Raw genomic sequence first — 22,948 nt, forward strand, 5'->3', positions numbered from 1 at the left:
CTCACACACACACACACACACACACACACACACACACACACACACACACACACACACACACGCTCACACACACACACACACACACACACATACACATAACCTGTTTGAACATGAAACATGTACACAAACACATAAACTGTTCCATGTGTGCAAGAAAGGTTGAAATATGTAATATGATTTTTGTATGTGGTTATAAAAGCAAAATATTTGAAGTTTGTGTGTGTGTGTGTGTGTGTGTGTGTGTGTGTGTGTGTGTGTGTGTGTGTGTGTGTGTGTGTGTGTGTGTGTGTATGTGTGTTTCTGCAGATTGTCAGATGCAGTACTCCAGGGGTTTAGCTGCACCTCAGCTCAGGCTCTCCCTGTATCAAAAGTCATACAGGTGGTGCAAGCCTGTAGACCACAACCAGACAGGAGCAAGGTCCCTCTGCAAGAGTCACAGGTATACAGGCCGACATTTAACCAGTTAATAATCTACATTGATTGGAAATGTTGTTTCATATCAGTAATTATGTACATTATCAGTTCTAAGTGTAAGGAGACATTTGATGATTATCTGTGATTTCATGATTGTGCAATAAAAATGTGTCAACATCAAATATGATATATCTGGTATATATGGTATGGTATATATCTGAAAGAGGATGTGATTGGTGTGATTAACGGTGTGTTCTGTATTGTAGTTGACCTGCATGTACAACTATGTGAAAGATACATCTATCACCTTCAGTGATGTCCCTTCTGACATGCTTCTCTACTACAAGTGTGTAACACACACAAATGGACAAACACACATACACACAAACACACACACACACAGATGTATGCAAATGAACAAACACTGGTTTGATTACATGTGCTTAAAACATTGAGTACTAATGAAAATACCACACCAGTGTACATCCTTAATGATCAGTAGAAATAAAAAAAAAAACAAATGCATGTCGTCATGACAACACGCTTACTGGCAGCTGCCCAAATCACCATTTTGAATGAAGAACTACATGTTTCCAGTATTTTAACCATATAAACCAGTTTCAGAATGATAACCTGTTTGTAATCACCTTTTCATGTTTTCATTTCACTATTTCATTCAAATGTTTTGAATATGTTGCAGTGAGTCTAGTTTGCATTTAATTTACTGATGTGGATTAGATTCATGTGTTATCTGTAATATGTGTGTGTGTGTGTGTGTGTGTGTGTGTGTGTGTGTGTGTGTGTGTGTGTGTGTGTGTGTGTGTGTGTGTGTGTGTGTGTATTGTAGTTATTCAAATGTACAGAACTGCAGTTCGTATTTCAGCGCTCTGGGTGCAGCAGATTTCTCTATTCCTTCCAGCTTCCTCAACATACAGAAAACTCTGTTCAAGAATGCACAAACCTGCCTGGTAAACATCACACCTCACATTCTTACAAACACACACACACACACACACACACACACACACACACACACACACACACACACACACACACACACACACACACACACACACACATCATCCTTGCCATTCTATAATCTACCATTTAAAGACAATGTGGCAATTCAGTAAGTTCCACTTGGAGTCAGTTTACAGAGTGAAAATTCTATTTCATTAAATTCATTTAAATTTCACACCTGTTCTGTACCTGTTCTACATCAATGCAGGGCATCTCTGGCTTCACTTTGAGTCAAACTCAGGTGGGAATTCTGGGTAATATGATCTGCACACTAGACTCCTCCTACATCCAGAACTCTGACCCACTCATCATAGAGAAGCTGAAGAACTGTGGAGACCTGACTGCCTCTCAGGTCACGGGTATACAGACACTGCTCTTCAGTGGCAACACGCCCTACGGGTGAGAGACATTCAACTTTATGGAGATTGTCCTTATGATGTTCAGTTACAAACATCAAAACTTTGTTTAAAATGTTATGGAATTTGTTTTAATTTTTACCCTCTAGTTAGTTTGGAATCACTTTTATGTGTAGGTGTGGTCTGTGTAGATATAGTATGTGTATATAGCTGTAGCAAGTGCATGGGTGGAGTGTGTGTGTATATGTGTAGTGTGTGTAGGTGTAGTGTGTATGTATAGTTGTAGAGTGTATAGGATCTTACCTTGTGCTTCTGTCCACAGAAATCCCTCAACATGGAAACTACAGACACTACAGCAGTTAGGCAACCTGCCCCTCTACTTGAACACGGATTTCTGGACCAAATTTAGTTCTGTATGTAATTTAGTTATTTTGTCTGTTTATTTCCTGGTTTGTTGTCAGGTGTTTAGCTAAAGGGACTCTGGTCATTTGAAGGGTGTGTTATGTAATTTCATTCTGTATTTATTTATCCATTGTGTGTGTGTGTGTGTGTGTGTGTGTGTGTGTGTGTGTGTGTGTGTGTGTGTGTGTGTGTGTGTGTGTGTGTGTGTGTGTGTGTGTGTGTGACTGCATTCTTGAAGATGGACAAAATGACATTTCTGAGGTCATTCATCCCTACCCTGAAGACACAGAACATTCCAATAACAACACTACAGAGATTATTCACAGCAAGCAACTCAAATATCAAGAGTAAACGTGCTGCAGGTATCAGTGCCTCACAGCAGAAACACACATTTGAACACTGACACAAAGGGACACAGGTTGTCAGACCTAAGCTGTGTCCTTACCAGTGTTGTAAGTGTAATTGGATAATACTGTTTAGTCAGTATAAGAACGGTAACTAAATTTGTCTTTTTTTTCTGGCAGGATGTACTGCAGGTGAAATTATAGAAGCAAACATTGCAGATCCATCATTCCCTGTTGGTTACGATTCAACTCAGTTTGATTTGTGTCTCAGTTTAACTGTGTTGAAGAACAATCCAGCTGCCATCACTCAGAAAGTTGTGGACCCCAGCTTTGAGAGGATCATTCTTAACAAATTAAACCAGGTCAGCATTACTGAGGACATGATGTGGTCTTCCATGTATATGCAGTCGTTAAAATTTAAACTTTAGTAGTGAGCAGTCAGAGGCATGGGTATGATATTAATAAATAAAGTTAGATAGAAGAGAAGTATTTAAAGTATCAAATAGACAAATGGATCGATCCAGAGATCTCTGTTACATGCACTAAAAATATCTGCAAGAGAGAGAACTGCCCCCCCTCAAGAACCACGAACCTTTATACTACATCTAATTACGTAATTACTCGAAACATACATTTAGGAAGTAATGTCTGATAGAATTATCTGATAATTTTAGGACGTAATGTCTGATTTCTGGTGATAGCATTATCTGATGATTTTAGGACGTAATGTATGATTTCTGGTGATAGCATTATCTGATGATGTCAGCACTACCCCTTGCTGGACTTGTCATGAGGACACGTTGTAATTTTTATTTTCTCTGATGTGGATTTTAATTTATATTAGTTCTTTAAGCCATTAAGATTATGACTATTAAGGTAGACTGTTAGGGCAGTATGGCTGGCTATCCTGGAAACACTGTGTTATAATCCTAACTATGTCATTAATAGTACATGCCATGAAATGTTAAAAAAATTGTGAAATCCATCATTTTTGAGAAGTATTTATATTAACCAAACTCTCCAGTGAATGAGTACGCTCCTAGTTATGCATAGTCTATGAGGAGTTAATGGTGTCTGTGTGTGTTTGTGTTACAGTTGTACCCCTCAGGTCTTGAGGACAGTGTGTTGCAGAAACTGGGTCCCACATCTCATGTGGCCACAGTCAGTGAAATCAACAATTGGACCATCACCACAATAGACACACTGGCATCTTTAATGAACCCAGTTAATGGTGCCTGGACTTCAGACCAGGTAACACATCACGTCCATCATTGTATGTTTGTAGAATGTATTGGGTTTTTGGTTTTGAAATGTGGATATGGTCAATTTCTTATTAATTTGATGCAAGGGGTAATTACAGAGAAATATATTATAAATATTTATATATATATATATATCAGTGGGGAACCGTTAGGGCCCTCTACGCCCTCTCAGAGGGCCTAAAATATTCTTAAAGCATTATATATATAATTATCCAATTTTATTTTATCTACTTACAGTTTGACATTCGACATCTAAACAATTACAAAAATATAAGCAAATAAAATATTCAACCGTGTCTATTCAATCTGTGTTGGAAGGTGAGGGGTTAAGTGGAAGCCTGTGAGCCTGTCTCTCCCCCTATCAGGACTGTGATGCCCGCTGTTCGTTTACAGAGGGCCTGGCAGTTATAATTCAGCGCAATACCAGTTTCAAATGATAGCAAAATTGACCAATCATATCTTCTCTCTTAGTGGGCGGGCTTAACTGTATGATAATTTCCGCCCGCTGTGGCGACGCTAGCTGTCGTTATCACCACCGCTAGCTAGTTTCGATTCATCCCTTTGACGTCCTTGTGCGCGTTGTTTACATATTCCGCTTCCGAGAACCACGGAGCTGTGAACCTTATTTTGTTTGGAAACTTATTTTGCTTAAGACGTTATCTAGTACAGATATTATTGTTTATTGCGTTTTTAAAGCTGTACTGTCGTCTCAGTTTTTCTTTATTGCAGATTATTAAGAAAGGAAAAAAAAAAAAAATTCGGGGGGGGGGGGGGGGTAGCGGGCCCAGGTTTAAAGGTCACGGTTCGCTACTGATATATATATTATATAATATATTATATTATATTATTATAAATATTATATATATATATATATATATATATATATATATATATACACTACCGTTCAAATGCATCAAAAAATACACTCTATACATTATTAATGTGGTAAATGACTATTCTAGCTATATATATATATATACACTACCGTTCAAATGCATCAAAAAATACACTCTATACATTATTAATGTGGTAAATGACTATTCTAGCTGTAAACATCTGGTTTTTAATGCAATATCTACGTAGATGTATGGAGACCCATTTCCAACAACTATCACTCCAGTGTTCTAATGGTACATTGTGTTTGCTAACTGTGTAAGGAGGTTATTGGATGTTTAGAAAACCCTTGAAACCCCTTGTGCAAGTAGGTTAGCACAGCTGAAAACAGTTTTGCTGATTAGAGAAGCTATACAACTAACCTTCCTTTGAGCTAGTTGAGAATCTGGAGCATTACAATTGTTGGTTCGATTAAACTCACAAAATGGCCAGAAAAAAACAACTTTCAATTGAAACTCGACAGTCTATTCTTGTTCTGAGAAATTAAGTCTATTCCATGCGAGACACTGCCAAGAAACTGAAGATTTCCTACAATGGTGTGTACTACTCCCTTCAGAGGAGAGCACAGACAGGCTCTAACCAGAGTAGAAGGAGAAGTGGAAGGCCCCGCTGCACAACTGAGCAAGAAGACAAGTACATTAGAGTCTCCAGTTTGAGAAATCAACGCCTCACAGGTCCTCGACTGGCAGCTTCATTAAATAGTACCCGCAAAACGCCAGTGTCAACATCTACAGTGAAGAGGCGACTCCGGGATGCTGGCCTTCAGGGCAGAGTGGCAAAGAAAAAGCCATATCTAAGACTGGCTAATAAAAGAAAAAGATTAATATGGGCAAAAGAACACAGACATTGGACAGAGGAAGATTGGAAAAAAGTGTTATGGACAGATGAATCAAAGTTTGAGGTGTTTGGATCACACAGACGAACATTTGTGAGACGCAGAACAACTGAAAAGATGCTGGAAGAGTGCCTGACACCATCTGTCAAACATGGTGGACGTAATGTGATGGTCTGGGGTTGCTTTGGTGCTGGTAAAGTGGGAGATTTGAACAAGGCAAAAGGGATTTTGAATAAGGAAGGCTATCACTCCATTTTGCAACACCATGCCATACCTTGTGAACAGCGCTTGATTGGAGCCAATTTCATCCTGCAACAGGACAATGACCCAAAGGACACCTCCAAATTATGCACAAACTATTTAGAGAAGAAGCAGGCAGCTGGTGTTTTATCGGTAATGGAGTGGCCAGCGCAGTCACCAGATCTCAACCCCATTGAGCTGTTGTGGGAGCAGCTTGACCGTATGGTATGAAAAAAGTGCCCATTAACCCAATCAAACTTGTGGGAGCGGCTTCTGGAAGCATGGGGTGAAATTTCTCCAGATTACCTCAGCAAATTAACAGCTAGAATGCCAAAGGTCTGCAATGCTGTAATTGCTGCTAAGGGAGCATTCTTTGACGAAAGCAAAGTTTAAAGTAGAAAATTATTTCAAATAAAAAAAAAACATTATTTCTACCTTGTCAATGTCTTGACTATATTTCTATTCATTTTGCAACTCATTTGATAAATAAAAGTATGAGATTTCAGGGAAAACACAAAATTGTCTAGGTGACCCCAAACTTTTGAACGGTAGTGTGTATAAACGTTTAGTGGGCTGAAATTGTCTGTGTACTGTGTATGTGTGTGTGTGTGTGTGTGTGTGTGTTATAGAGTACTGCAGTGATAATGAATTATTTGAGTGTTCCTGGAAACACATTGGGGACTGGTGAAATAAATGCAGTCAGCTCCAGCCTCTGTTCTTTAAGCACCAGTGTACTGAGAACCATTACTGTCAACAGCCTGAGGTAAGTACACACACACACACATACACACACACACACACACACACACACACACACACACACACACACACAGACTCACATACACACACACACACTTACACACACGGATGGATGGATGGATGGAGGGATTGATTGATTTCTCAGTTTTATGGGGTTTTACAGTGGGGGAAATAAGTATTTAGTCAGTCACCAATTGTGCAAGTTCTCCCACTTAAAAAGATGAGAGAGGCCTGTAATTGACATCATAGGTAGACCTCAACTATGAGAGACAAAATGTGAAAAAAAATTGAGAAAATCATTTTGTCTGACTTTTAAAGAATTTATTTGCAAATATTGGTGGAAAATAAGTATTTGGTCACCTACAAACAAGCAAGATTTCTGACTGTCACAGACCTGTAACTTCTTTTTTAAGAGGCTCCTCTTTCCCCCACTCATTACCTGTATTAATGGCACCTGTTTGAAGTCGTTAACAGTATAAACAGTATAGACACCTGCCCACAACCTCAAACAGTCACACTCCAAACTCTACTATGGTGAAGACGAAAGAGCTGTCGGAGGACACCAGAAACCGAATTGTAGACCTACACCAGGCTGGGAAGACTGAATCTGCAATAGGCAAGCAGCTTGGTGTGAAGAAATCTACTGTGGGAGCAATAATCAGAAAATGGAAGACCTACAAGACCACTAATAATCTCCCTCGATCTGGGGCTCCATGTAGTGATGGGAAGATGATACCTCAAGGAGTGTATCGACACACTACACAAACTGTGTTGACACAGTATTGACACTGTGTTTGTCACTCAATAGTGACAGTATTTATAATATCATTGCAGGTAAACAAAATGAAAAGTTGAAAAAGCATCCTGAAAACACATCAACTCGTGAAATATTTAATCGACATTCGTTTACTTAAAATATGATCTCATCATTTTATAATTTCATTTGCTCAATTTTTTGAGTCCAAAATTTGCTTAAAACCTTGTGTAAATGCTAAACCAACTCTGCAAAGTATAGCAAATTTGTCTAATAAAATTCAGCTAAAATGTGCAACTTATGTAAGGATTTTCATTAATGAAAAAGAAAAATAATATAAAACACAAAAAATGACAAGAAATTCATTCATTTATGTATTTTTATTGAGGAACAAAAGTTTTGGAAGTGTGTTGGGTCCAAGGCGATTTCTCCTCTTAGATACAAGTTCTCCTGCCTTAGAAAAAACTCTTTCACAGGGTACAGACGAAGATGGTGTGCATAAATATCTAAGTGCGATGGAGAGAGGCTGACAGTCTTTGATGATCATGTTGATCACAGCCTCATCCACAGCTTGCTTGTTAGGAAATGTAAGGACATTTTTTTTGCCTTATTAAAGTACTGACAAGTTTACAAACAATATTACATAGTTACACAAAGCATTTTGTGTGTAATAAACAATTTTAAATTAAAACATTTTAATTTTATTTGAGAATTTTAACACACCTGTGGTACTCTCACCAGTATGTGCTGATTCTTCATTGCCATGCCGAGCTCTATAATGCCTCAGCATTGATGAAGTGCTCTTATTGATGTAAGACAGCTCCGTGGAGCAGAGTCGACACTTCACCTACAATAAAATAAAATCAAAAGTGACTTTATCTGAATACAATAAAAAACCCTTACCAGAAAAGAGTACAAACATATTTAATAAAAAATAATGTCCAAAGGAGAAACAATACCTTATTTGGCGTCAAAAGATCAAAATGATTCCAGACAGTGGAAAATTTTCTGGTTCGATCGGTGAGGGCAAAAATACAAAATCTAAAAGTAACAGTAAAACTCCATCCAACAAACCCGCGACATGCCGATACAGTTCGTTTCCTTATAAACACAATTTGGCGCGGCACAGCCAAACGATACGCTTCTTGTATCGGTCACGTGGTTTTTGTTTAAAGCAATACACGCACCGATACGGGGTTTCACTCTCGTGCGCTCGGCACAGTGTTGACGCACCAGTATCGTTCGTCCCATCACTAGCTCCACGCAAGATCTCAGCCCGTGGGGTCAAAATGATCACAGGAACGGTGAAAAAAAATCCCAGAACCACAAGGGGGGATCTAGTGAATGACCTGCAGAAAGCTGGGACCAACGTTACAAAGGCTACCATCAGCAACACACTACGACGCCAGGGACTCAGATCTTGCAGTGCCAGACGTGTCCCCCTGCTTAAGCCAGTCCATATCCAGGCACGTCTGAAGTTTGCTAGAGAGCATTTGGATGTTCCAGAAGAGTATTGGGAGAATGTCATATGGTCAGATGAAACCAAAGTAGAACTATTTGGTAAAAACACAACTCGTCGTGTTTAGAGGACAGTGAAGGCTGAGTTGCATCCAAAGAACACCATACCAACTGTGAAGCATAGGGGTGGCAACATCATGCTTTGGGGCTGTTTCTCTGCAAAGGGACCAGGACGACTGGTCCATGTATGGGCAGTCATGGCCTGGCGGTTAGGGAACTGGTCTTGTGACCGGAGGGTCGTGGGTTCGATTCCCAGACCTAAGGCCATGACTGAGGTGCCCTTGAGCAAGGCACCTAACCCCAACTGCTCCCCGGGCACCGGGCTAGGGCTGCCCACCGCTCTGGGCACGTGTGATCCACAGCCTCCTAGTAATCACTAGTGTGTGTTTGTGTTCTGACTGCACAGATGGGTTAAAAGCGGAGGACAAATTTCAATTGGGGTGTAAAAATCACAATTGACAAAGTATGGCACACATTTTTAGTGTACATGAAAGAATGAATGGGGCCATGTATTGTGAGATTTTGGGTGCAAACCTCCTTCCATCAGCAAGGGCAATGAAGATGAAACGTGGCTGGGTCTTTCAGCATGACAATGATCCCAAGCACACTGCCAGGGCAACAAAGGAGTGGCTTCGTAAGAAACATTTCAAAGTCCTGGAGTGGCCTAGCCAGTCTCCCAATCTCAACCCCATCAAAAACCTTTGGAGGGAGTTAAAAGTCCGTGTTGCCCGCCGACAGCCCCAAAACATCACTGCTCTAGAGGAGATCTGCATGGAGGAATGGGCCAACATACCAGCAACAGTGTGTGCCAACCTTGTAAAGACTTACAGTGTAGGGGTTTCACCTACTAATCCTTTAAAAGTAGATATAATTTGTTTTACCTTAATTATTAATCAGTCTCATTAATTTAGAATCAGTCTCATATTCTAATTATACCAGAACAAGTTTAGTTATCAACTAAAGGTAATTAATGGTTTGGTATCTGAAGGATTTAACTATGAATTCTTTGGAGGTTTTGGCAACAACCACGTTTGAATGACATCAACACAGACATTATGGTGAAAATAAATGATAGATTTATTTAAAACCAACTATTCTAAAACAAACGGCATCAACAAGGATCAGTATATTTACAGTGAAGACTGGGTATTTAGTGTGTGTGTGTGTGTGTGTGTGTGTGTGTGTGTGTGTGTAAAAAGGGGAGGAGTGTAATGTGTGCACGCGCTTGTGCGCGTGTGAGGAGGTGGAGCTGTAATCTCAGTTCTCCTATAGAGAACAAAGCAACTAAAATGGCGCCGACTTTAAACCGTAGAGCAGCGCGACTGTGTTAATGAGCTCAGCTGGTTTATTCCAACGTGGTCAGAACAAAGAGTAATGGAGCTGGCTTAATAACTAAAAATTAATGTGGTGTGTCTGAGAATGGGGAAGACTACAAGTTGTCCATTAATCAGATAAATAAAAGATGGTGGCATGCACAGCAAAGAGAGCTTTGTATATACAAATCTTGATGAAGATTATGAAAATAAAGTTAAACACATTAAGAATGTATTAACAGAAAACTTGGTTAACTCTACAGTTCAAGTAACTTTGCCCTTTTATAAACTATGCCCAGCGGTTAGACTCTCACATGTTGAGGGTTTTAGGTGGTTTGTCGTCCTCCCTGAATTAGGAGGGAATTTCCACCACAGGTTCCTCGTTGATAAAGCGATGTCGTCCAGGTGTGCTGGGAAACGTCCTTCTGGATATGAAGTCCAGGAATGAGAGTCTCGTTCACGGTTTAACTACAGGGAATTGATCGCCTTTGTTTCAGTCCGTGTGGCCGCGTTAACAAGCTTGATTGAAGTCGTTCGGTGAATCTGTTGTCGCGGTAACGTTGATCGGTTGCTGGTTAGATTACACCGTTACTCTGGCTCGTTAATTAAGTAGTATGACTTTCAACTGTTTGCTGTTAGTCGTTACAAAGTTCGCGTGTTCTCAAAGAAAACCGGAGAGAGAGAAATGACGGAGCCACTCTTTAATAGGTCTAACCTCGGTGTCAGTCAAACCAGAGAGAGAAGGAGATATTACGGAGCCTCTCTTTAATAGGTCTAACCTATGTGTCGGTCAAACCAGAGAGAGAGAGATGAATGGCTGTTCAGGGTATTTAAACACCTGAACTGTAGACACACCCTTACTTCCGTCAAAGCAAGCTTCTTCCATGTGTTGCCAGTGGTACTGCCACCTGCTGGTTTAGCATGGTACCTACACAGAAAACGTTTGACCTCTGTCATTGCCAACAGAGGATATACAACAAAGTATTGAGATGAACTTTTGTTATTGACCAAATACTTATTTTCCACCATTATTTGCAAATAAATTCTTTAAAAGTCAGACAAAATGATCTCAATTTTTTTTTCACATTTTGTCTCTCATAGTTGAGGTCTACCTATGATGTCAATTACCGGCCTCTCTCATCTTTTTAAGTGGGAGAACTTGCACAATTGGTGACTGACTAAATACTTATTTCCCCCACTGTACACCTAAATGATGATGTAGGATCGTCACAAGATTGTTCACCCTTTAAGATGCAGTCTCAGGATTTCTGTCTTTTTTATCTGCAGGTTTGCAAATCCAGTTGATTTGTCCTCATGCTCATTTTCTCAGAAAAACACTTTGTACAATATCGCTGTCATCGCATTTATTAACGAAACCAGAGATGTGCAACAATACTACCAACTCATCAACCCATTTCTAGGTTAGACACACACGTGTACACACACACACACACACACACACAATAGCTAAGTAAATGTAGTAATGTACACAACCCATTAGTATTTCAGATTATTTGCTTTGCTAATGTGACTGCTTTAGCTTCTATATTTTATATACATAAAACAGTTTCAGTTTAATATGAAAATCCTGTTTTTCATCCAGTTAATTTATTTTCGGATTGTGAAATCTGCCTAGATGTTAAATAGTGTTTAAAAGTATAATGAGTGCGAATATTTTATTCCATTTGATCACTGGGTACATACATTTTTTTCCAAAGAATTTTAATTAATTTTTCACTTCCAAATGTTCAGTCCCAAAAATGAATACACACCTGCATGTCTGCGTGTCTGTCTGTAGGTGGAGCTCCTCTGTCAGATATAATAACTCTTGCTGCTAAGAACATCAGCATGGATATAACCACCTTCATTAACCTGGACCCTAATGTGATCATGGTATGATATAACAACACAACTGACTTAAACAGAGTTATGGGGTTTCAGACATCTACTTACTGTGTTCAGATCCCTTCAGGGTCATCCACCTGCCTTCATCCACCCACCTTCATCCACCATCCTCCTGGGCATTACAATGCCCAGACTTTTATTATGAAGGGCATTTCTGGGATGAGGTAGAATGTTCAGAGCATGTCAGAACCTCTGTTCTGTGGCAACAGCAATACCATGAAGGGGACCAGTAACAAGTACAGATCTGTTAGCACATTGGCTCTGCATTAGCACTGACCTTCATGTGGTTCTCCCTGGCAACCCTGTCACCTGCTTTGATGTTTTGGCTCTGTTCCTGATTTTGAGTTTGCTTTATTTTTCTCTTGGCTGATTTCACTTTGCCTGTTGAAGCCCTGTGTGTTTCATGCCTCATTTTTGCTCAATGTAATATGTTGTTGCAATTTTCAGTTCTGTCACCTGTTCATGTTCCATGACCTTCTTCTAGTTCCATGTTCCATGACCCTGTTTTAGTTCCATGACCTTCTTCTAGTTCCATGTTCCATGACCTTCTTCTAGTTCCATGTTCCATGACCACCTTCTAGTTCCATGTTCCATGACCCTGTTTTAGTTCCATGACCTTCTTCTAGTTCCATGTTCCATGACCTTCTTCTAGTTCCATGTTCCATGACCTTCTTCTAGTTCCATGACCTTCTTCTAGTTCCATGTTCCATGACCCTGTTCTAGTTCCATGACCTTCTTCTAGTTCCATGTTCCATGACCCTGTTCGTGTTCCATGACCTTCTTCTAGTTCCATGTTCCATGACCCTGTTTTAGTTCCATGACCACCTTCTAGTTCCATGTTCCATGACCCTGTTCGTGTTCCATGACCTTCTTCTAGTTCCATGTTCCATGACCCTGTTTTAGTTCCATGACCACCTTCTAGTTCCATGTTCCATGACCTTGTTTTAGTTCCATGACCTTCTTCTAGTTCCATGTTCCATGACCCTGTTCGTGTTCCATTACCTTCTTCTAGTTCCATATTTCCCAGTCTCCTTGTTAGCCTGTGCCTGTCGTACTCCGTTCCTTTAGCGTAAGTACCTGGAGTTCCTGTTATTCTCAACGTTGCATTATCCATTCAGTGTGTCAATCAGTCTATGTTATGGATACAAACATTTTCACAAAAGACAAAACAGAAGAGCTATAAATTATGTGTAGCCAGTCGGCCGACCGACACCCTGTATCTGCCTAGTGTCACGTTGTGGGGGGCCCCCTACCGGTCGCCCCCGGTTACAGCGGCAGCGGTCCTGTTTTTGGTCACGTGATGTTCGTCCCTCAGGTGGGCGGGACCCGTGATCCGTCTCACCTGAGGGTCGTTTGTTCGTCTATATATGTCTTGTCTTTGTACCAGTTGACTGCTGGTCATTATATCCTTAATCTGGAACCATGCACGGGTTTTTGGTTTGCACACTTTCTATTAAACCATCCTCTTTCCCTGAGACTTGGCGTGATCGCTTCCTTTTTGAGTTGCTCACCCTGCCCGTCACACCTAGGGCTGTACCCCCCCCTCCCATATCTCAACTACACCACCTAGGACTCTACCCCCCCAAGACTGTTGTTCTTGTGGTTAATATTACAGTAAGCAGAGTATTACTTCCCCTTCCCCAAAGGAAACACTCAATATTCTCAATATTCAATTATTTCACAATGAATTAAGATAAAAAAAAAAACCTGACATAAAAAGATCACAATCACAGAACCTGCATGATTTATTATGAAGCCATCAACTGATCAAAAACCCCTCCCACATACCTGTTATCTGGTCTCAAAATTCAGTATGATATCTGCAGACCACCAACGGTATCGACCCACGTTACACCAGAGTCAATGAGATTTTATGATTAACCTAATTGATTAATACCATAAAGGGCTGCAGCTGTATGTAGACCAACATAATAGTGACACCCACACAAACTACCAATTTATTTTCAGTGCAAGGTACTCAGCTGGTTACATATGCAGAAAAAATAAATGTGTATGTTATGGATGCAGAGATATTTACTCAACAATACTCTTCTTTATTTAACAGTAGACGTATTTACAACAATACTCTTCTTTAACAGTACACTTTTTTACTCAACAATACTGTTCTTTATTTAACAGTACACTTATTTACTCAATACTCTTCTTTATTTAACAGTACACTTCTTTACTCAACAATACTCTTCTTTATTTAACAGTAGACGTATTTACTCAACAATACTCTTCTTTATTTAACAGTAGACGTATTTACTCAACAATACTCTTCTTTATTTAACAGTACACTTCTTTACTCAACAATACTCTTCTTTATTTAACAGTACACTTCTTTACTCAACAATACTCTTCTTTATTTAACAGTACACTTATTTACTCAATACTCTTCTTTATTTAACAGTACACCTATTTACTCAATACTCTTCTTTATTTAACAGTACACTTCTTTACTCAACAATACTCTTCTTTATTTAACAGTACACTTCTTTACTCAACAATACTCTTCTTTATTTAACAGTAGACATATTTACTCAACAATACTCTTCTTTATGTGCGCCGCCACACATAAAAACAACCCGTAGGGCAAATACTGACACCTAGTGACCAAGAGTCGTAACACCACCTTATATTAGCAATGCTCTCCTTTACTCAACAATGCACCTCTCTATCTACTCCATACTAACTTCTCCATCTACTCCATACTAACTTCTCCATCTACTCCATATTGACTTCTCCATCTACTCCATATTGACTTCTCCATCTACTCCATACTAACTTCTCCATCTACTCCATACTGACTTCTCCATCTACTCCATACTAACTTCTCCATCTACTCCATAGTACACCGAGTTTTGGTCGTGTCTACATATAGCAATGAGACGTTTACTTACAGACAGGTGAATAAACAAACTTTATACCTAACAATATTAATACATATTGATGGAAATGTAACATGATGTGTATGTGTGTGTGTGTGTGTGTGTGTCAGGTCCTGAATGTGAGTGCAATGCATGATCTGTTTAGGAATAATTTACCTGTTCTGAAGCTGTTTGAGAACAACACAGTGGTCCAATCATGGAGACTTCAGCAGTACCAGTTTCAGCTGGACACTCTGAGAATAGGACTGATTGGGAAACAAAACCCCAGCACTGCAAACACCACTCCTACTGTCAACAAAATCAGCATGAACACTACAACTACTATCACTAAAACCAGTGTTCTCACCACCTTCACTAACTATACTGCCAATACCACAGCTGGTAAGTTCCTCAAAAAGTAGAAAGGCATTATTGTTTCTGTTGTGAGTTTAATATTTCTATTGTGTGTGTACTATTTTCCAGTTTCAGTTATAGTAATAGTACTAATAATACATTTTATTTATAATGGACTTTACATTTAAACATGGTAGAGATGGTAAAATGATAGAGAAACATCAAATCATAAACAAAATAACTAAAGTGTTTTGCCGCTAGAGGAGTCAGTGGACTTGTGGGTAGTGGAGTTCCCAGACCCTGTATGCAGGACACCACTAGTGAACTGCTTGTCCCAGAGTTCACATAGTTTTATGATCTGTGTTTTCCAGGATGTGCAACAGTTCATGGTGAAGCAGGACTGTGGCGTCTCTCTCTGTTTGTGGGACTCCTGACGGTTACTCTGCACACAGTGCATTAACCATCAAACACTATAAATACACACCAGTCACTATAAATGCTGCTGACACCAATGCCGAAAATATTCAAACATGAACCTGTCACAACTTAGGGTTAGGGTTAGGCCTTAGTTAGCCATATGTTTGACATATTATTATTAGTATTAATTGCACTTTAATAGCAGATTATCAAAGGCATAGATATATTCATTTTAGATGTTTACAATTATTAAATGCATTAATTATCTTTATACACTGAATTATCTGGAGACCATGAAGTTTCTTAATGTAAGAACACAGTAGGCCTGCTATGACATACTGATGATAAATACTGGGGTGGGTTTGATTTATTTAATTATTAGTTATCTAATTGTTAATGTAATTTTTTACATTAACATGCCACATGTATTTAATCTTCCTCAAAAAAAATTACATTTTGATTTAGCATTATGTTTTTTTTAACAGTTACACACATTTAAATGAAATCAACATGCTACATTCACAAAATGTTTTGCCTGAAATTTTAAATTAAAGCACTTGTCCAAGTCTTGCACAAGCAACTGTGCAATTACACAGTAAAACAGATTATATAAAAACGTCATACTGTAAAACATCAATATTGTAATGGTGCAGGAGTCTAGAAGCAGATGCAAATGCTGAGAAGAGCGATTTATTAAAGACTAAAAATAGACGTGCTACGCCTGTATTTACAATCACCACCCCTCTTCCTAAGCGACCAATAACGTCTGAGATTTTTTAAATCACCAAATATAGATCGGTCGTGGCTTTCTTTTTAATTCATGAAAAGAATGACTCTGTAATATGCTTTATCATGCTTTTATTTCAATAAAGCTTATTAGCTACATTATCAGGTGAGCATTTTTTTATAGTTGCTACACATATTATGTGAGTTAACACATTGCATGCATGCAGACGTACATATCCGTTTGTTTATTCAAGGGTATATTTTTTTCACATAAGAGACAACCATCTCATAATTTCTTTTCAAATCTTCATTATACATAGACACAATTTCTGTACACAATTTTCCTTTAGGTCTGTTCAGTAAGAAAAACACAGTGTTGCCCACAACACACAGAATCATCGCTCTGAACCTGCACAGGGTTATATTTGATCTCACTACCGCTTTGCACTGGCTGCCTGTAGCTTATAGAATTTGGTTTAAAATATTGGTTTTAACTTATCAAGCGCTTTGTGGAGAGGGTCCAGAGTATATCTCTGACCTATTAACAGCATACTCAAATGGAAGGGTATTGCGGTCTTCTAATCAAGGGCTGTTAGTAGTTCCTAGGACTAAACTGAAACGAAAGGGTGATTGCGCCTTTTCTGTATGCGCTCCAAAGATTTGGAATAACCTTCCACTGGATATTCGGCTATCTGGTTCTAAAGAGCTTTTTTTAAAAAAGGCTTAAAACGCATTTGTTTTCTTTAGCCTTTACAGCTAGGTTTGCGTAGAAAGCACTTTTGTTGTCTCACTTTTAAAAGTGCTATATAAATAATTTTTTACTTACTTACTTTTTATGTAGAAAAGTATTAATGTTTTGAGGGAAAAATGGGTAACTTGGGGAGTTCCCTTAAGAATAAAAAAATTCTCCAGAAAGTCCGTCATTCAGATAGATGGCTAACTAATGCTCGCCGGGCATATGGCTAGGATACGTGTTGATGATCAATAAACATGGAAAATTAATAAGTTTATATGTCAGTAATTGATCTGCCACCACAACCCCATAAAATCCCCTACTCACACCGCGACAGCTTCTCATGAGAACAGATAGTTGGTTTGTATTCATTACTGATAATCAATTAGCACATTCCTACGGTTATTAATCATAAGCATAAACTAGCATAAACTATCAATGTTACGGTACGGGGTAATGGTTGACAAAATCTAAGTTCCAAACGTAAATTTCCAGACTTTATCAATGACAAATGAGATCCGCAATTTCCGTCAGGCCATAAATTAAATGTGAATAGAGTATAACCGTTGGCGTATTCTTGTCTATTTATAGCCAAAGCTTGATCTTTCAAATGTTTACCAGACGCCTGTACAAGCGAGTGATATTCTCGAGCAATATTACCGGTAAGAAAATTCAGTTGGAAAGGTTTTGAAGGGATCTGTACTCCCTCAATATATAGAGCAGCAAACTCAGTGTTATAGTGTTTAAATTTAAAAGGATTTTTCACATAGCTCCCATTAATGCATCGTTGTCACACACAGCAAAAATTATACTCTGGTAACGGACCTAGGAAAAGGTTTTCTTGTGCACATACATGACTTCCAGCTGGTAAGCTAAATGTCTTCATACACACCTGTTCAATAGGAAATTTTGCAGTTGTGTTTAAAAGTGCATGTGCGTGCTCGAGTTTTACAGTGGGTGAAACTGCCACTTTCTTCACGAAAAGAGACACGGATAAAATTTTTATGGTATAATTGATATTCATATATCTGAATGAATTGGTCCTATTAAATCAAATGTATTACTCTGCGCGCTAAATTCAGCCCTTTCTTTAAGCCCATCATTACAACTGCTCAGGGCTGAAATATCTAATAGTCCACACGTGTCTTTTGCAAATAATACGGCTGTCCTGGCTCCAAGGTGGTGGAATGAACTTCCCTTGTGTGTCCGAACATCGGAGTCACTTGCTGTCTTCAGATGCCGACTGAAGACCCACCTCTTTCAAGTGCACTTTACGTAATTATGCTTCGTCTATTGTGCTTTATCATCTCTTTCCTCAGGTGTTTGTTAAAGGTATTGCTTACTGTCTTTTTCTCAGGTATTGTGCATAATTGGGTTATAGGAATTGCTTACTGTCTTTTTCCTCAGGTGATGTGTATATTCAGGTATAATAATGACTTGGCATAATTGTTAGGTATCATATGACTTTCGTCTAGTGGTTTTTTCAGCTTAGAGTACCTTGTGTTCAGGACTATCTATACTACCTTGGAGATTCCAAGCAACTACGTAGCACTTTTGTAAGTCGCTCTGGATAAGAGCGTCTGCTAAATGCCATAAATGTAAATGTAAATGTATGAAGAGCCTCCATGCCATAATTCAACAGACACTCAAACATTGCCCTGTACGGGTAATTATTTGTAATTATCTCCCAACATAACGTCTACCTGTGAAAATAATGAAGCTACAGGATAATTTACACAGCCCACTTCGGTGCCAGCAGCAATATCTGACCCATCATCATTAGTGATCTTGCATCTCAGAAAACTGTAAGAATTATTTATGTCAATGTAATCCGTGCCATTCCCCAAAATAAAAAAATCTATAGGCGTAGAATCCATTATCACTAAAAGAGGCGGTATCTCTACAATTGTGTATTTCTCAATACTTGTTTGTGTATATGGTAGCGTGAAAATATCTAGCTCACTCTTCACACTCTGCTGAAAGGCCATGTAAAAACTCCATATTTCAAAAATGTGTCACTCCTCTTTCTCTTCTGTCTCAATGATGACCCACGCTTCTAACCTCTGCGCTTAGAAAAATTAATACTGGACACCATCTTAGAGATTGCTCGCCTTTTATTCTGGGGGGCAGGCCTTCGGCCAGGAGGCCTCTTTTTTTGCGAAAGAGATGCGAGTCCTGAGCCTTCCTGGTTAGGGGGGTGTGTCTGATAATTCAATCAATCAATCAATCAAATTTTATTTATATAGCGCTTTTTACAACAGTTGTTGTCACAAAGCAGCTTTACAAGTGCCGAGTCCTAGCCCCCAGTGAGCAAGCCAAGGGCGACAGTGGCAAGGAAAAACTCCCTAGTTTTTTTGCATGAGGAAGAAACCTTGAGAGGAACCAAGACTCAGGGGGGGAACCCATCCTCCTCTGGCCGACACCGGTCACCATGACAACAACAACAACAATTTAGACAGAAAGAAGAGAAAGAAAAGGAAAAATATGTAATAATGTCCATCATGATGTATGCATCCGGTTAGGTAGGAGGTGACTGGCTCAGGATGGATCGCTGGTCTCCTCATCTCATTATTCCTCAAGCAGGCGGGCAGCCATGTGGAAAAATGAAACAGGGAAAATTAGCTCTGTATGAGGACATATACAGGACAGGTAAATTATAAACATTTCCGGAGTGTGGCAGCAACTCCGGCATTTAGTTAAATTATTACAGCCTAGCTAAAAAGGCAGAACCAGAAGGTAACATAGGCTTGGGGGCATTCTGAGACAATGGCATCCGTCCACTGCACTGTCAACAAACTTGAGTGACCACGAGCAGTGACAGGACGACAGCACCAGCGCCCCAGTCTACCATAAAACCCTTCGTCTATGAACCCCTGGATCTGTACTTTTATCTAAGGGGGGATATTAATTATCAAACGCTAAACCAGTGGTTCCCAAAGTGGGGGGCGCGCCCCCTAGGTGGGGCGCGGAGCTATTGCAGGGGGGTCGCGGAGCTTAAAAGTAAAACGTGCACATGTGTCAATATTAGGGATGCACCTATTCCGATATTAATATCTGAAAAAATTCTAGATCGGGTATCGGGGACAATGTGACCGATCCATAAAAACAGATCTACTCAGTCTAATTCTATGCTTGTATTGCTTGCTTTTCGGAGTTAGTTCAACCTTAATACTCGCGCTGGTGGTATTCCACTTAGTTCGTTTATTTGCTGGTTGACCAAAATAAACCTGGGCTCCAGCAATACGTCACTGTTCATACATGAACTGGTGAGTTGTCCAAAGCTCATTTAATGCGTTACTTACAGAAATAAAATAAAGAGCAGTGGTCTGACTCGGTCTACGGCGGAAAGCTAAAAAAACAATATTCCATACGCGCGCTCAACTCGAGACAACTTAAAGAGACAGTACACATATTTCTGGCCGTTACATGCTTTGTGCTCTGCGTGATGTCTGCGCTTCCAAACTAGCCGCATATGTATTGCTGTTTCTCTTATTTCATCTCCTTATTTATTTTAAATTATATTTAGAATTCTTGAACTATTTAAAAGGTTTCTTGTAGTTTATTTTTTTCATGTTTGACCAAAGTTGTGAACCTATTGTTTTTGTAAGTTTTAGGTTCTTTGGTATTATTTATTTTACATTCAATGTTATATTCATAATTGCACTGACTGAACAAATGCAAGTTGTGTTGTTTTTACATGTTTTATGTGTGTTTAAGTGTGCTATACTGGTGCAGAGTTTTCAATAAACCTGTAATTCAGTATGTCTGTGTTTAAAAAGAAATGCTTTAAGTCGATTCAGCAGTTTTACTCTATCAGATCAGTATCGGCCGATACAAAGCCTCAGATATCTGAATCGGTATCGGAAGTGAAAAACATGAATCGGTGCAACCTAGTCAATATGGGGGGGGGGGGGGGGTGTAGGGGGGGCGCAAAAATATTCTCATCTACTAAAGGGGGGCACGGCAGAAAAAGTTTGGGAACCACTGCGCTAAACTAAATAAGTGGGTTTTCAACCTAGACTTAAAGATTGTGACTGTGTCGGAGTCCCGGACGCATTTAGGAAGATTATTCCAAAGCTGGGGGGCCTTACAAGAAAAGGCTCTTCCCCCTGCTGTTACCTTATTAATTTTTGGAACTAATAAAAGACCAGCACCCTGTGATCTTAGTGGGCGTGGGGGTTCGTAATAGGAAATAAGTTCCTGAAGGTACTCAGGAGCAAGCCCGTGCAATGCTTTATAAGCTAATAAAAGAATTTTAAAGTCAATACGGTATTTAACTGGGAGCCAATGCAGGGCTGATAGGACTGGACTGATATGCTGAAATTTTCTAGTTCTGGTCAGAACCCTGGCTGCGGCATTTTGAACTATTTGAAGTTTATTTAGATTCCTATTTGAACATCCTGACAGTAGTGCATTGCAGTAGTCTAATCTAGAGCTAACAAAGGCGTGCACCAATTTTTCCGCATCATCCTGTGATAATGCATTTCTTAATTTAGCAATGTTACGGAGATGTAGAAAAGCTATCCTAGTAGTATTATCTATGTATTTATCAAATGATAGGTCAGAGTCGAGTATGACGCCTAGGTTTTTGGCTACTGTGCCAGGTGTAATGGGGTAGCCTGCGAGATTAAGCATTAGATCTGGAATTTTCTGTTTTGAGGCCTTAGGGCCCAGAAGGAGAACTTCTGTTTTGTCCTCATTAAGTTGGAGGAAGTTTAGAGACATCCAGCATTTAATATCTTTTACACAGGCCTCAATTTTTCTTAAACTGAGTTTGTCATCAGGTTTGGCTGATATGTAAAGTTGAGTGTCATCTGCATAGCAGTGAAAATTGACACCATGTTTGTTTATAACTGTGCCCAATGGTAGCATATACAATGTAAATAATAGTGGTCCTAGAATGGAGCCTTGCGGGACCCCATATTTAACTTTTGTACGTTTGGATGGAATATTATTGAGCTCTACAAACTGATAGCGATTTGTTAAGTTGTTAAGTAATTCATGATGTTTGTAACAACGTCACTATGCCTTTCGCTGCTGCTTTGAGATGAGGCTTTGCAATATCAAATCCTCTAAATAGTCCCCCCAAGACCCTATCATACATAACGGGGGTCCCGCTAAATCCGGGAAGCCTATACATCCCCGCATGAATATCATCCAGAAACAGAGCTTCGGGCTTTTGAAGAGATAATGCAACGTTGTTCCGCATGCCTAACATTCGCACCAGTTTACCTGTAGTTTTCAGAAAATAGAGTTTATCAGCAGCCATCGTTATCTTGTTCTTCAAAGCATTACATTTTAATGCCACCGCTACATCAGGTTTCTTCATCACTCTGTTCATTTCATGGACAAGATTTTCTATTTTCCCACAATATCCTGAAGAAATTTGACACGTGAAATAAGCTGCAGGGTCTGATGTTTTATCCTGTGTCCATAATTCTACGTGAAATATATTTTCGCCTTCAGCTAAAGGCGGCCATGTCTGCGGAAACTGTCTCGACTAAAACGACTTCCCACACGCCCGAGAGTTCCAACGGCATAGCAAATTTCGTTGTGTAGCATGATATTTTATTATTGGGATTAAAACTGGCAGATGTGTTACTCGGGAGAATGACATAAAAACCTTGCTCTTGCACGATTTATTAATAATGAGTCTGACACCTACGAATAATGCTCTGTGCAATATCGAACACATCCTTAGCCGAAATCCATGAATTAAATTTATCAGGCCAACCGATCCATTTAATAAGACAATATTTTTTCCACTTTTTTATCTCTGTGTTTCTAACATCCTCTCTACTTTAAAAGCTTTATATTTATTAATAATAATCA

General features: G+C 39.3%; 1 protein-coding gene across 1 annotated transcript in view; it reads left to right on the forward strand.

The window, feature by feature from the left end:
- Window positions 1-16,545, forward strand: part of LOC143484525 (uncharacterized) — a 37,013-nt gene extending 20,468 nt beyond the window's left edge. Inside the window, exons 20-32 of the mRNA XM_076983301.1 lie at window positions 307-439; window positions 681-760; window positions 1,262-1,382; window positions 1,643-1,833; window positions 2,113-2,203; window positions 2,431-2,554; window positions 2,717-2,898; window positions 3,632-3,787; window positions 6,397-6,530; window positions 11,399-11,532; window positions 11,910-12,004; window positions 15,018-15,288; window positions 15,612-16,545. Of these exons, the coding sequence (XP_076839416.1) occupies window positions 307-439; window positions 681-760; window positions 1,262-1,382; window positions 1,643-1,833; window positions 2,113-2,203; window positions 2,431-2,554; window positions 2,717-2,898; window positions 3,632-3,787; window positions 6,397-6,530; window positions 11,399-11,532; window positions 11,910-12,004; window positions 15,018-15,288; window positions 15,612-15,700 (1,801 nt within the window). The 3' untranslated portion in view covers window positions 15,701-16,545. The remainder of the gene's footprint in view (window positions 1-306; window positions 440-680; window positions 761-1,261; window positions 1,383-1,642; window positions 1,834-2,112; window positions 2,204-2,430; window positions 2,555-2,716; window positions 2,899-3,631; window positions 3,788-6,396; window positions 6,531-11,398; window positions 11,533-11,909; window positions 12,005-15,017; window positions 15,289-15,611) is intronic.
- The last annotated feature ends 6,403 nt before the right edge of the window (window positions 16,546-22,948 follow it).

The sequence above is a fragment of the Brachyhypopomus gauderio genome, chromosome 20 (genome assembly GCF_052324685.1).
Source record: "Brachyhypopomus gauderio isolate BG-103 chromosome 20, BGAUD_0.2, whole genome shotgun sequence".
In the NCBI taxonomy this organism is placed as follows: Eukaryota; Metazoa; Chordata; class Actinopteri; order Gymnotiformes; family Hypopomidae; genus Brachyhypopomus; species Brachyhypopomus gauderio.